Raw genomic sequence first — 14,893 nt, forward strand, 5'->3', positions numbered from 1 at the left:
AAAGGAATCAATTTTGAGACCCCGTTTAGATCTTTACCCGTAAACACAAAAAAAAACATCACATTGAATGTTTTGACACATGCATGAAGTACTAAATGAAGTCTATTTACAAAACTTTTTACATGGATGAGCTGTAAATCGCGAGACGAATCTAATGAGCCTACTTAATCTATAATTTGCAACAGTGATGCTACAGTAACCATTCGCTAATTATAAATTAATCATGGATTAATTAGCATAATTAGATTCGTCTCGCGATTTACAACCCATCTGTGCAAAAAGCTTTGTAAATAGACTTCATTTAGTACTTCAAATTAGTAAGATTCCGTCGAAAAAAATTTTACGCTCTATCTAAACACAGCCTAAGTTCAGCTTTAATTTCATATACGAATGGGACAACAGAAAAAAATATAGTCAAATAAATGTGAGGAGGCAATAGTAACCAGAGACTTGAATGATTATCATAAAGGGTTTATAGACACGTGACTGACAAACTTGATCAAAAAATGAAATGCCAATGCAGCTCAATGGATGCACCCAGTGCTAAATGCCAAGTGCAACACACAGCGATAACCGGTAGATTTTCAGTCCGACATCCTAGCAGATAGCAGCGCCATTGCACAAACCAAGAGGGCGCTTCACTCTCCTTGATGTTATGTTTACATGATATGCGCGGAAGCATGCTAAACATAAATATTACCCGCTGAACATGAGAAACATATCTTCTACTGTATAAATTAATTGTTTCATAATAAAATGAAATATTATGTTCCAGCATCAACATCAGTGATGATAGGCATACCAACAATTTTTCTACAGTTGAACTTGGATAAACAGTCTGACATTTTCATCAACTCACGCCTCGCGTTCATGCTATCCTCGCTGCCGTCCACCGACACCACCACGCTCGCCAGGTTGCCGGTCGCCATGGAGATCGAGCTCTCGCTCGCGGGCCTTCTCGCTTCTCTCGGACTCCCCCCGCCTCTTGGATCGGCGAGAGGTCAGGTCAGGAGCACGACGACGCTCGATGGATTTGGCTCAAAGTTGCGTGCCGCCGCCTCCTTCCCCTTCCTTGCAGACCCTGCTGCTCGCTGGCTTGGCTTGGCTTAGCTGTGGATTTGACGGGTCTGGTGGGGGAGGGGCCGGCGAGGGAGCCAGCGATGGCTCGAGGCGTCCCGGACGGCGATGCGGCCCTGCCTTCCACTCCGCCGCTTGGGTCATCGCCGCCGCCGCCGCCGCCTCTCCTGGGACACGAGCACAAGAGGATGGGTTGGGGTAAATGGGGTCGTAGGATCCCACGACAAAGAACACACGAGTTAGGGTTTTGTTGTCCGTGCCAACGGCACTGGCGCGGACATTATGGATTCCGGGCCCACAATCAAACGGGAAATCGAGACGTTACGGGGGAGCCGACCCGTGCCAGAGCAATTGGCGCGGGATAAGTGTGCCACGTCAGATCTGCCATGCCAGCTCGACATTCAACGACGGGACTACCACGCCAGTTGCCTTGGCGTGGTTGAAGTAACATTCCGCGCCAATTTAATTGGCATATCTTTCGTGGGTCAGATTTGAAAATAGTTTTCTCAGCGGTTTACTATTGGAAATAGTTTAAGAAAAAGGTCAAAATACCAAAAAAAATACTTATTATTGCTCCAAACATATGCCTTCCAAAAGGCAAAAGTGTGTCTTTTGCCGTTGCAAGCTTCACCTGCTGGTTGAAGAAGATTAGCAATTTATCATAACTTTTCATGATGAAGAACATGCAGCCAATTCTCACCAATTCACTGTGCAAGAACCATGCCAGCAGATTATCCATGCCATTATTTGGCCTTGCTCTTATGCTGCTGCTCTCCCTGTCCAGCTCGTGCACCGAGCTGGCGGAGAGCTCCCTGCTCCAGTTCCTTGCCGGGCTCTCACGGGACGGCGGCATCACCATGTCATGGCGGAACGGCAGAGACTGCTGCACATGGGAAGGCATCACCTGCAACGCAGACGGCGAGGTCACCGAGGTCGCTCTGGCATCCAGAGGCCTGGAAGGGCATGTCTCGCCGTCACTTGGCAGCCTCAAGGGCATGCTGCGCCTCAACTTGTCTGACAACTCCCTCAGCGGCAGCCTTCCATTGGAAGTGATCTCCTCCAGCAGCATGGTTTCCCTCGATGTCAGCTTCAATCGCCTTGGGGGGAGTCTGCTAGAGCTGCCATCATCAACCCCTGGGCAACATCTGCAGGTACTGAACATCTCAAGCAATTTCTTCACGGGATCTTTTGCATTGACCACATGGGAGAAGGCTAAGAACCTGGTTGCACTAAATGCGAGTAACAACAGTTTCAGTGGACCTGTGCCATCATCTTTCTGCACCAGCTCGGCATCGTTAGCGGTGCTTGACCTTAGCCACAACCAATTCAGTGGCCATATTCCCCCAGAGCTAGGTAACTGCTTTGCGCTTACAGTGCTCAAGGCTGGATACAACAAGATAACTGGGACTATCCCTGATGAACTCTTTGATGCCACCTCATTACGATATCTCTCCGTCTCTAACAATGGGTTGGAAGGAACACTGGATGATGCACAAATACATAAGCTCAGCAACCTGATTTTTCTGGATTTAGCGATGACTGGGCTGAGTGGAAAAATCCCAGATTCTATAGGGCAGCTGAAGAGACTCGAGGAGCTTCACCTGGAACACAATAGCATGTCAGGAGAGCTACCAACATCTCTGAGCAAGTGTGCAAGTCTCACAACCATCAGCCTCAGGGGGAACAAGTTCCGGGGAGAGCTTACCAACATCAACTTCTCCACCCTATCCAATCTAAAAACTTTAGATCTTTGCAGCAACAATTTCACTGGTACAATTCCAGAGAGCATCTACTCATGCAGAAATTTGACTGTGCTGCGGTTATCTGTGAACAAGTTCCATGGTCAGTTGTCAAAGGGAATAGAAAATCTGAAGTTCCTCACCTTCCTATCACTTACACACAACAATTTTAGAAATATAACAAATACTCTTCACATCCTCAAGGGCTCCAGGAACCTCAAGGCCCTGCTAATTGGGGTGAACTTCAGGCATGAGGTCATGCCACAAGATGAAACTATGGATGGATTTGAGAATCTTCAAGTCCTGGGCATACATAACTTCTCATTGACTGGAAATCTACCGATTTGGTTATCAAAGCTCACGAATTTGAAGGTGTTATTGCTATCGAACAATCGACTCACAGGCCCGATACCACCTTGGATTAACACCCTACACACCCTGTTCTATATCGACATATCAAACAATAGTCTTACAGGGGAAATCCCAGGAGCATTAATGGAGATGCCGATGATGCAGCAGGAGAAAACTATGGCTTACTTGGACATAAAGTATTTTGAGGTACCTATTTATCTACCATCAGCATACCAATACCGCTCAATCAACGCTCTCCCTCAGGTACTAAATCTTAGCAGTAACAACCTTACTGGTATAATCCCCCTGAATATTGGTCAGTTGGGAGCACTTGATTCTCTTGATTTGAGCCTAAATAACTTATCTGGGGAAATTCCACAGTCGATCTCAAACCTCACAGATCTCATGGTGCTTGACTTGTCTAACAATCATCTCACAGGTCCAATACCTACTGCATTGGGCAGATTAAATTTCCTATCTAAGTTCAATGTTTCTAACAATGACCTAGAAGGACCAATTCCAGTTTAGCACATTTTCAAAGTCCTGTTTTGATGAAAACCCAAAGCTATGTGGCATTATCCTGGCTCGTCCTTGTCAGTCAGCAGAAGTACATCCAGCCTCAATTCTCCCTACCAGACAAACCGTTGACAAGGCCAGCTTTGTGATTGGCTTCAGTGTTTTCTTTGGTATAGGGGTGTTGTATGATCAGATGGTCCTATCAAGTTTCTCATAATGAAATTATGAGATTTATAGTTATATCTCGTTGCAGTTAATGCTTGGCAACTCTAGCCAAATTGTGTACTCAATCTTGCTAACGGAATTTTGTACTCAACATGTGCCAAAAAGAAAAACTCAATCTTGCCAACGGAATTCTGTGCAACATCATTTCATATTTCATTGCTTGCTTTCTAGCTACGCGAGTAAGTCAATAAGAAATGCACGCACCAGCTAACCATAATTTCAGCGTACGATGCAGAAAGGTCAAAAGATTAAGAGACTGGATCATCTTTTGGCACACAAATTAGCAAGAAATCGGGGCAATAATTTCAGTATCGCAATCAGAGGCAGCACCGCAGCACCCGTACTGAGCCCGTGTTCAGTTCCAAAATTCAAAATTCCAAAAAAAAAATTCGGCACCTACATGGAGACTTAAATCTAGACGAAATAAAAAACACATTGCGACTGCTGTCTGTAAATGGCGAGACGAATCTAATGAACCTAATTAGGCTGTAATCAGACGCTAAATTGCTACAGTAATGCTACAGTAAACAATCTCTAATGACGGATTAATTAGGCTCATTAGATTCGTCTCGCGATTTACAGACGAGTTCTGTAATTATTTTTGTGATTAATATATGTTTAGTACTTCAAATATAGAAATATACCTTTTCAAAATTTTTACAACGCGCAACCAAACGGGCCGAGTACTGGCCTTCGGTGCGCCCCCCAATCCCTCACACGATGTACCTCAGTAGTCAGTAGCGCACAGCACCGGACCGGCTTTCTCGCATTCCGGCAGCCAGCGCCTACGGCACGCTCCGGGGGGCCTGCCGGCGCCGCCGCCGCCGCCGTGAATTGGTCCCTCGCGTCGCGTAGCGTGGAATAGGAGTAGTTGCTGGATCGTGCGAGTGGCGGCGTGTGTGTCCATCTACATGGACGATCCAGATTCAACACAGGTGGCAAGTTATGCTGCCTGTGAGCAATTTTCTTACCTGATGGCCCTGCTGATTTGGAAAATGCTAATTCGTGACTGAAAATGATAAAAACATGCTCCTTTTCAGTTGTTCTTATATCCATAAGTAATTAGTAAAATGCATTTTAGTATATTGGCATTAACGGTTAACATATAATTAATCAACTTGGGTTTGTACTTTGTAAGAACAACTCCAACAGATTGATTTTCCTCTTTCCCCTTTCTCATCTTATAGGAGAATCTCCCATCACAATTTTGGCTTATTGGGGAGATGTGCTCCAGCAGATTGGTTTTCCCCTTTCTCCTTTAATTCATGAGTGGTCAGGATCTTCTCATACATGTGGATCTTGTGGCTAGAAAAGAAGGGATAGAAAGGGAAGAGTAAAGAGAGAAGGTGGAATTCCCCTTTAAAAAGAGGAGAGGGGAGGGAAATAAAAGGGAAAGGAAAAGAAAAATCAATTTGTTGGAGCTAATTTTTTCCCCTAAATCTCCTTTATGGCTAAAAAGTGGAAAATGGGAAAATCAATTTGTTAGAGTTGCTCTAAAATTTATCTTATTGTTTAATACTTTAGTGGGCATTATGGGTCGATTGGTTTGCTGCCAATTATTTGCGATGCCAACAAGCCAATACAATTTGGCTATCAATTGGTTTGTGTCTAAAAAGTGACCATTTGGACCAAAAATTAGGACAAGTTACTAAAAACATCTTAAACCTTACATGAGCAACAAGTATTGGCACTAAACCAAATGAATACCTAAATTTATTGCCAACAATTTGGCATACAGTAATTTTGGCAAACCAAGATATTAGTTTGTCTTGATTTTGGCACTGCAACAATTAGTAGCAAACCAATCATGCTCTATTTTCTAATTCAATCTTTTGTTTACTTAGGCAAGGAATTACTAAGCGGCTTGAGGTCTATTCCATCAAATACCATTAGAAGCTAAAGCACCCTAAATAACTTCAATCCCAGGCTTTTCATCTATCTTTACTGAAAGCGCGTCGCGCTCCAGGCCAGGGAGAGGGGCCACGTCGGCTCCGAAAATTTGGGCCGTCGGATCGCGATCTGACGGTCAGAAATAGATAGGGACGTAAATTTTGCAAAAAAAAATCCCGAGCTTTGTTAAAATGAATACGGAGTCCATCAATTTAATGGAAAACCCCTCGGACTTCGTGGAGCCTTACTTTACAAAAAAAACCCTGAACTTTTAGTAATCGTGCCGTACTCCGTGAATTTTGTAAAAAAACTCTGGACTTTGTTAAAATGATTCTGAAGTCCATCAATTTTATGAAAAACCCCTTGAACTTTTCAGTAATCGACCGGTACTCCGTCGACGCCAAATTTACCAAATAACCCCCGCAGTCTACCAATTTTACAAAAATCCCCCCAGACTTTTTGTAGTTCAATTTTTTAAAATAAAACTGAACTGGAGGGCATATTTCTGCGCGGCAATGTTCTAGTTCATATTCAATACTCAACTCGTTCAACTTACGATTCAAAATTTTATAAACTACCATTTCATTTTTGTAGCCGGTACAATTCAACCATCTAAAAATGGTCTGTTGGCAAAATTTATTTATTACTCCATCGGTTCCAAATTATAAGTCATTTCAAGAATCTTAGAGAGTCAAACCATCTCAAAGTTTGACCAAAATTATAGAGAGAAACACAAAATTTTATAACATCAACTAAGTATACTAAGAAAATATAGCTAACAGAGAATCTAATGATACTTAATTGATATCGTAAATATTATTATTTTGCTATATAATTTTAGTTAAACTTGAAAAATTTTGACTCTCCAAAATTCTTGGAACGACTTATAATTTGGAACGGAGGGAGTAGATCTGTTGTACTACCATGTCAGACATACATACACGCATCTATTTAACGATGATGTGCCAACAGGATTACTGTCATTAGATTCATATTTATTTTCACAAAAAAGAGAAAAAGAGATACATATTTTTTTTCTTTTTCTCAATTATATTCATATTTTTCATAAAAAATTATATTCATATTTTTTGGAAAATAAATATATTTTCTAACAATCCTAGAAAGAATTTTAGATTAATTTGAATAAACCGTGTGCCAGCTGCGAAACAACGGCGGCGGGAGCGTTGAGACCCCGTGACCGATCGGTCGTCGATTCGTCTCCCAGCCTGTGCGCGTCTCCGACCCTGCAGCCTGCACCGCTCCGCACGCCGTCAGAATTCCAATTCCAATTGCTTTAAAAAAAAAGAATTCCAATTCCAATTCGTCTCCGTCTTCCGAGTTCCGACTCCGCCGCCTGTACGGATGCCCATGGCCTACCCTACCGTTGCTTAATCCCCGGCTCCCTCCTCCGCGGCTTCCATGCCCTAAGCTAGTTGCTGCTGCTGCTTTGCTTCAGGCCAGGGTTTTCCTTCGTCCCCTCGCCAATCGCAGCCAATTGCTTTCCCCAATTGCAGTTGCCGCTGATCTAGGCTAGGGTTTCCCCAGCGGCCACTCCGGCTCTCGGCAGATTGAAATTGAACTAGCTCGCCGCTTCCTTGAGCAATCGAATCCAATCAAGTCCGATCGGGGATGGCCACCACCCAGTTCGCCATGGTCGAGGAGCTGGCCTCGCTCATCAAGGACAACCTGCACAGCAAGCACCTCATCCTCTCCACCGAGGAGGCCCTCATCGCCGCCCTCCAGCAGCTGCGCTGCGCCGACGACGGCGACAGCGACGGTGGAGAGGAGGACGGTGCGGCGGACACCATAGAGCTCCGGCCCGCCGGGGCCTACCACCGCCTTCTCCTGCATCGCCTTGCTGAAATCTACGGGTACTGCTGCCTGCTAGCTCCATCGGGGGGTGGTGTCGCGAGTATTACTGGCTGCTGTGTAGCAGCTGATTTTGCCTGCTTGTGCGTAGGTTCGCTCATGAATCGGTTGGTGAAGGCGAGGATCGGCACCTGGTCCTCCAGCGCTGCCCTGAAACAGCCATGTATGTTGCCAAGCTTGCTTGCAAATATCTCTTGCCTGTCATATTTATACCTTTTCTTTTGTGTTTCGTAGATCATATTCTGACATTAGATCACAATCACTATTGCACCACACCATTAGTATATTTCAAGGATCTAGAATCTTTCTGCCAGCACTTGAGGCTTGGATGAATGCAAGATCAATAGAATTGCACATGCAGATGTATATTTCTTAGCATGTCTTTCCAACTGTATACATGTATCTGGAGTCCCCGTGTATGACGATGGTCTATTTGAATTATTAATAAACATGATCACTTCCATTTGTTTACAATATATTTATCTCATTCTGTTTCTCAGAGAGAGGGAGCTGAAATAAAACTGTTTTTTTTTCACTTGGATCTATGCATATTCTACTATCATGAGCCAATTCAAGTGCAGCTTGTAACCTTAGCATATTACTACACGCTGCTTTCCTTGTGTTGGAATTGCCTGTCGCCTGCTTTTTTTCTTTATATATTATCATTATCTAGAGAACTCTGCTGCATGTCATTGATCGAGTAAATCTTCAGCATTTGTTCTTTTAGCCCTAGGTTGAATTAGTTATCTTGTTTGTTGCAGCCCTCCTGTCCTTATTAGTGATATGTTATGGAAGTTTGACAACAGTGATGATTCCACATCCGTTGATGATTCCATATCTGTTGTGCTAACCAGAAATGATACAGGTGAGTCTCTCTTTGATTAAAATATAGATGCACATTTATAAAGAGGTATTTTGATCGGCATCAGCTTTATCACGTGCATCTGGTATTTCAACTTACAAACATACCTATTAAAGAGCTCTAGAGTTTAGACAATCATGACAGTTACTGATTAGACGATAACCTCAAGTAGGAAGTGACTGTCATTTGGTCATAGTCAAATTTATTTCACTTCAGTGTTTTGTGAGAAATATGGCAACTCGAGATGTTACAAACTGCTTGAAGAAGTAAATCTGCAGCCTTGCTCCATGTGGGCTTTAAGTGGGTGGATAGCTGATATATCCTTTTTTACCTGGTTCATTTGGCAGCGCATATGCTTTCGCTGTTTGTACAGCCATATGCTGATACTTCAGAGGATATACTTGTTTCGATGCCATGCCCTAGCTTTTGTTATCCTCAGAAACTCTAAATACATAACAATGTAAGGTTTCACCTGTGTAACAAGTTATGCTTTTTCAAGCAGATTCCCAAAAGCCTTGCAAGGTAGATGTCCAAGAAGATACTTATGTTAAAAATTCGCATCTGAAAGACACTACAGGTATACAGGACATGAACTCTACCTTTCGGCCAAAAGTCTTCTGGTTATAAATAGGAATTGAGCATATTTTATTTGCATGGATCTCAAACATATTGACATAAGAGGATGTGGGTTTTGAAAGGAAAAGACTAAAGAGTTAGCCCATATCTTTCAGATTTGAAGCCTCTGAAGCAGTCAGCGGTTTTTCCGGCAGCATCACTGAAGGAAAGGGAAGCTGCTTATCGGGCTGCCCGCGAGCGAATCTTCTCTGGAGATGATGCCAAGGGAAATGATAAATCATATGTGAAATGTAGACAGGTCCCTGTTGTTGCTCAACGGATGATTGCACATGCTCTTGGTCAAAAAGTTCAAAATCCCACAGAGACAGTTGCCTCGACAGAAGGCAGAGGAAAACAGCTGGCGAATGGGCCAAAAGTTCCGACACGTAGCAGGAACAACTTCTACCCAGTTGCACCAGATAATGGAGAAGAGAATAATGTTCGAATTGGTAAGCCAAAGTCAGCCAGTAGGAATTCATATCAAACTTCAACCAGCCAAAGGTGCTGCACTGCCAACAGTAGAGCTGCTACAGCTGAGAGCTTGAAGAAAGAACAGACTGGAGCAGCTAGAAGAATGTTTGCACATGCACTGGGGCTGTCTGCAGCTCAAGGAAGTTATGGTGCACTGCCTAAACCGAAGTAAAGATCCAGAGATGAGATGTCGTGAATTGGAGAAAGAAGCTTGCCAATGCATGCTATCCGCGCTCTTTATCCAGTCATGCATATGGCGTGGGATGAATCTGTGATGGTTGGTGCTCTTTTAAGTCCATCTGCTGCTTCTGCGAAATGATGTTTGTGATGTTGGTAGTAGATGGAAGGTCTTCTTGGTTGGATGTTAACTATTGGACCGACAGAAAGGATGAATCTTTGATGGTGCTCTTTTAAGTCCATCTGCTGCTTCTGTGGAATGGTGTTTGTGATGTTGGCAGTAGATGGAAGGTCTTCTTAGTTGGATGTTAACTATTGGCAGACAGAGAGGGTATGTGACCCTTGTTGGAAGAAGAGCGTAGTTGGCCACACCCTTGATTGAAGCAGCAGCCTCAAGGCCTAAGCTTAGTTGGGGAAAGAGCTTGCGGATGCACATTGCATGCGGAGCTGAGCTGTGCAAGTGCTTCACTGGAGTGGAAGAAACATTGTCGTCCTTGCTTATACTGTGTTGTGTTTTTAGCTCCAGGTTGTAATGTGTACTAGTATGTGTTTTGGAAAGACATGTCATAATACTACAATTAAACTTGCTGTATTTACATTGTATTCGTTCAATTTGTTGATTCGACTTAGGGTGTGTTTAGATCATTTTGGTAAAAAAAAATTAAAAAAGAATCTTGCTAATTTGGAGTATTAAATAAAGTATATTTACAAAAAAATTTCCACGAATGGATTGTAAATTGCGTGACAAGTCTAATGAGTTTAATTAATTTATGATTAATTCATAATTAGCAGATGATTACTTTAGCATTACTGTTGCAAACTGTAGATTAAGTAGGCTCATTAGATTCGTCTCACGATTTACAACCCATCTATACAAAAAATTCTGTAAATAAATTTTATTTAATAGTGAATACATGTGTCCAAATATTCGATGTGATGGTTTTGGGTGTAAAATTTTGGGATCTAAACAAACCCTAAATTGTCATTTGTACACGTCCCTTAGCGTCAAAACCTTCAAAAAAAAAAGCTATGTAACAAGATGTATGTAACCTCAATCTAACCACAGAAACAAGTGGATCTGTTAACCCCCAACCGACAGTTCTGATATATTGAACCGGGTGCACCTGCTTTCCGTCTAACTCCCAAATCAAACTATGAAACTGCTCACACGAGTGTTTCAATCTCTCAACTAAATCTCCGTATTTCCCATTCACTTATTCAAACATCCCCCAGTCAACAAATGGCAAACATTTCCCAACCAGCGAAACAACAAATCCAAACACATCAAACTTCAGAAATTTCATGCTGAAACTCTGAAACTATTTACTAAAAAATAACGACACAAAAGGAAGGCACTCACTATGATAGCATATTAGCATGTGACACTAAAAGTTTCTGCGAATGATTGTGTAGATATTTTCCATTGAAATTAGTATATGACAAGGTGTATCCTCAAAGTTGACATAGCACGACATATTTCTCAAGCTAAGGGTTTGTGAATGCTACAAAATAGCTCTGTGCTATGCAAGAACAATTGATTTGTGTGGCAGGTCAGGGAGAACATCTATATCTAGCTGACAAATAGAACAGTACAAGCACAATGAAGTCTTTCAATCCAATTCCATCGCATTATCCTGAGTGCTGCTTCTGCATGACCAAATCTTTATTGTACGATCATGCGCCACAGTCACAATCTGCTGTCCATCTGCATTTACCACACATACACGATCAATTAGAAGTTGAACATATTGGCACTTGTGTAGGAATTTCACAAGAATATCACACACGAGGGGAAAAAAACGGAGACAACCCAACAGGCAGATCATTAATCTACAAATGCCATCACATATATCACCTATTCACCTCACATACAGAGCGAACGGTGCACATTTCTTGAATACAAAAGTCCAGCAGAACGGGCATATTTACCCGAAAGAAATACAGAAGAAGAGAGGTCAAAAGAACAAAGCAGGGCATAATAAAGATGTAATGAATAATTAAGATTAATTAATCATCCCAAATGTACAATTCTAATAAAGCTTTAATTGTGATGATGCTTCTCACACCTCCACTAATCACAAAAGAGAAACTATCCTAGTTATAAATACTATACAATAGCATAACCGCAAAAATTACCACTGCCAGTTAGGAAACTCGAATGCTAATCAAAGGAAAAAAACAAATGGACCTGCGGCTGCACTGCGCTTGGTATTTTTTCCTCCACAGAATTGAATAACCCAACTTCATTTTCAGTAAAACTAGATTGAATTGGTCACTCTTCGGAAGGGATTCTGAACAAGTACTATTTGCACAACAAGGATAGAGAAAAAGAAAAGCTAATATCTTACCTCCACTAATATCCAAACTCGTCACCTTCGACTCGTGGCCCACCAAACTTTTGATTGGTTTGTAATCCCGAGCTGACCAGAGCTGAAAATATGGAATATATATATGAGATCAATTGGTTAGTCAAGGAAGTAAGCAATAAAGTTAAATAAGTGAAATGTGAAACTTACAGCTGCTTTAGTGTCATACGAAGAGGTTGCTAAATAATATCCTTCTTGGGGTTCAAATTTCACATGTGAAATTAGACTTTTATGAGCTGGTATAGAATATAACATTTGCTTTTTCCTCAAATCCCATATTCGACAGAAATTGTCTTCACTTCCGGTTGCTACCAGATAACCATTAGGAGAGAAGCTGACTCCTAGGACCTGAAATAGAAAATATATTAATTCATATAACAAGAGAAATATTCCATTAAAGATTACAAGTACAACTGCACAACAAAATATGTACAATCTCATAGGAAATACTGGAAAGGTACTTCTAAAATTCCATGCTAAAAACATTAACTTACAGGTTTCACGTGCCCCTGAAGGGTGAAGAACAGCCTTCCCGATCTCAGATCCCACACTCGGGCATACGCATCAAGACCGCAAGATGCCACCAAAGAACCATCTGGGTGAAAGCCAACTCCATAAACACTTCTGCTGTGCCCCTCTTGAAGCAGCAGTTCCTTTCCGGTATTGATGTCCCATAGTCTCCAAGTCTTGTCAAAGCTAGCAGTACCAAGGTACTTTCCAGATGGGTGAAAAGAAAGGCGAGCAAGACGATCAAGGTGACCATCAAAGGACATTAGAAGGGATCCATCTGGTTTCCATAGTTTTGCAGTTTTATCAGCTGAAGCTGTTGCTAGGCAGTCATCAGCTGGAGAAAAGGCAACATCTGTTGCACGTTCTGTATGACCTTTCAGGGTTGCAACTTTAGTTATTTGTGGCATGCTCCATACTTTGATTAATCCACTCCAGGAACTACAGGAATGCGGATAAGCAAAAGGTTATTCCTGAAAAGAAGCAAGAATACAAGAACATAATCTTCCGTATTAAGGTTCAGAACAAAGGTAAAGAGATGATGGCCAAAGTGAGGCTCAATAAAAAACCAATCGCATGACATCAGTAATGAAAAAACACCAAAACAGGTGAGCTGTTTAACTCACTCAATAAACTCATTTATTGTGCATGTGAACTACTAAGTGATTGCAATTAGAAACTCAAGTAAATATCACTCACGACACCCTCGCTGCTATATTCAGACCGCATAATGCCTAGTTATAATTTCAGCTTTGTGTCTCAACAAGGGTGGGCTGGATAGGACGGGATACTGCAAATTGGATCCAGCCCTGTTCCAGGCTTCCAGCCCACCTGAAACTGGATCCTTAACAGCCCAGTGATCTCAATCATCAAAATACAGCTGACTTGATAAATTCCAAACCACTTGATGGCAATGTTTTCTAATGGTATGTCTGAACTTATCTGATCAGTTGGTTCGCCATGAAATAGTTATGAAAGTGTGTTCAAGCAGAACTGCACAAGTGCAATCCATGTAAAGAATATTGATAGACCCGTCATTTTAACCACTAGATCAAATAAGATCGATACCCAACAGTTTTGTACATCCCTCCCTAAGAGCTCAGAGCCTCAGACTATGTGAGAAATACAAGAACGAAACCACATGCAAATCATGTGATTAAGAGGAAGTACCTTGTGGCAAGCAGTGATGCATCCCGAGAGAAGGAGCATCCAGTGAGCGGGCGATCATCTCCAATCTCGCTACAATCAAGCACAAACTCCCCAGCCTGCTTCACGACAAGGTCGGCCTCTGCCTCTGGATCCTCATCGGGATCCTCGTGGCGGCGCTTGGCCCTCTCGATCCTGGCTTTGGCGCGGGGCAGCGAGTACTGTGCGATGTCGACGCGCGCCTTAAGCAGGTCCTGCGTGCCCTCGGTGAAGAAGGGGTACTGGATCTGCTCCTCCTCTTCCTCCTCGCCGACGCGCGCGGCCTGGTCGTCCTCCTGTGCGCGGAGGAGGCGGTCGACCTGGCCATCGGCCTCGAGCCGCACCATGAGGGCGCGCAGGCGGTCGCGGCGCTCCATCTCGCGCTCGCCGAAGAGCGTGATGGGCTCGCCGAGGCGGCGGAGGCGGGCCCGCACGGCGGAGTCGTTGGTGGGCACGGCCATGGCGTACGCGCGGCGCCGCTGGAGAAGCTCCTGCACCGCGCGCTCGTGGCGTTCCCGGGCGGCGCGGTGGTCGTCGGAGACCTCATACTCGACCTCGTCGCCGCTCCCACCCCAAGCGGCGGAGGCAGAGGTGGAGGCCACGGAGGCGGCGGCGGGGATGGGCGCGCGGGGCGGAGGGACGGGGATGGGGGCGATGGGCGGGTGGGCCGGGACGGGGAGCGGAGCCATGGGAGGGGTGGGTGCCGGGGGCTGCGGCCTGGGGTTCTCCATGGGAGAGAGCTCGCGCGAGGAGGGGTTTAGGGTTAGGGTTTTGAGGTGGGAAGCAATGCGGGGCGGCGATGGGGACGGAAGTCGGAACCCGGTGGTGGATGACGGATGCAAACGTTCCGGCTCCTCCATTTACCCTTTTTGAATCAAACCTTCGCACGTTTTTTTCCCCATGGATTCGTTCTCATACTCGCAATTCGCAAAGTTAACTCAAGTTGTGAAATTCAGGACTCATATGCTACAAGTACCAAATTTAGAATTTTATTTTGCAATTTGTGAGCTTGAGGATCGCAGCAACACATTTGGTAAGTTGTA

At 43.7% G+C, this 14,893-nt stretch overlaps 2 protein-coding genes and 1 pseudogene across 2 annotated transcripts; 2 read left to right on the plus strand and 1 right to left on the minus strand.

Annotated features, from left to right (window-relative positions):
• Positions 1-1,760: 1,760 nt before the first annotated feature.
• On the plus strand, positions 1,761-3,900 carry LOC120687190 (annotated as a pseudogene).
• Positions 3,901-7,069: 3,169 nt separating this feature from the next.
• Positions 7,070-10,421, plus strand: LOC120690893. Its single transcript, XM_039973774.1, has 5 exons — positions 7,070-7,669; positions 7,759-7,830; positions 8,429-8,532; positions 9,032-9,106; positions 9,261-10,421. The coding sequence occupies exons 1-5, from the start codon at positions 7,428-7,430 to the stop codon at positions 9,785-9,787; spliced, it is 1,020 nt and encodes a 339-aa protein (XP_039829708.1). The 5' UTR covers positions 7,070-7,427; the 3' UTR covers positions 9,788-10,421.
• A 763-nt stretch (positions 10,422-11,184) lies between these two features.
• Positions 11,185-14,665, minus strand: LOC120691161 (U4/U6 small nuclear ribonucleoprotein PRP4-like protein). Its single transcript, XM_039974161.1, has 5 exons — positions 13,836-14,665; positions 12,653-13,106; positions 12,309-12,506; positions 12,141-12,222; positions 11,185-11,497 (listed from the first exon to the last, which is right to left on the minus strand). Exons 1-5 carry the CDS (start codon positions 14,579-14,581, stop codon positions 11,403-11,405), a joined length of 1,575 nt encoding a protein of 524 aa, XP_039830095.1. The 5' UTR covers positions 14,582-14,665; the 3' UTR covers positions 11,185-11,402.
• Between the last annotated feature and the right edge of the window lie 228 nt (positions 14,666-14,893).

Source organism: Panicum virgatum, chromosome 9N, assembly GCF_016808335.1.
Source record: "Panicum virgatum strain AP13 chromosome 9N, P.virgatum_v5, whole genome shotgun sequence".
NCBI lineage: Eukaryota > Viridiplantae > Streptophyta > Magnoliopsida > Poales > Poaceae > Panicum > Panicum virgatum.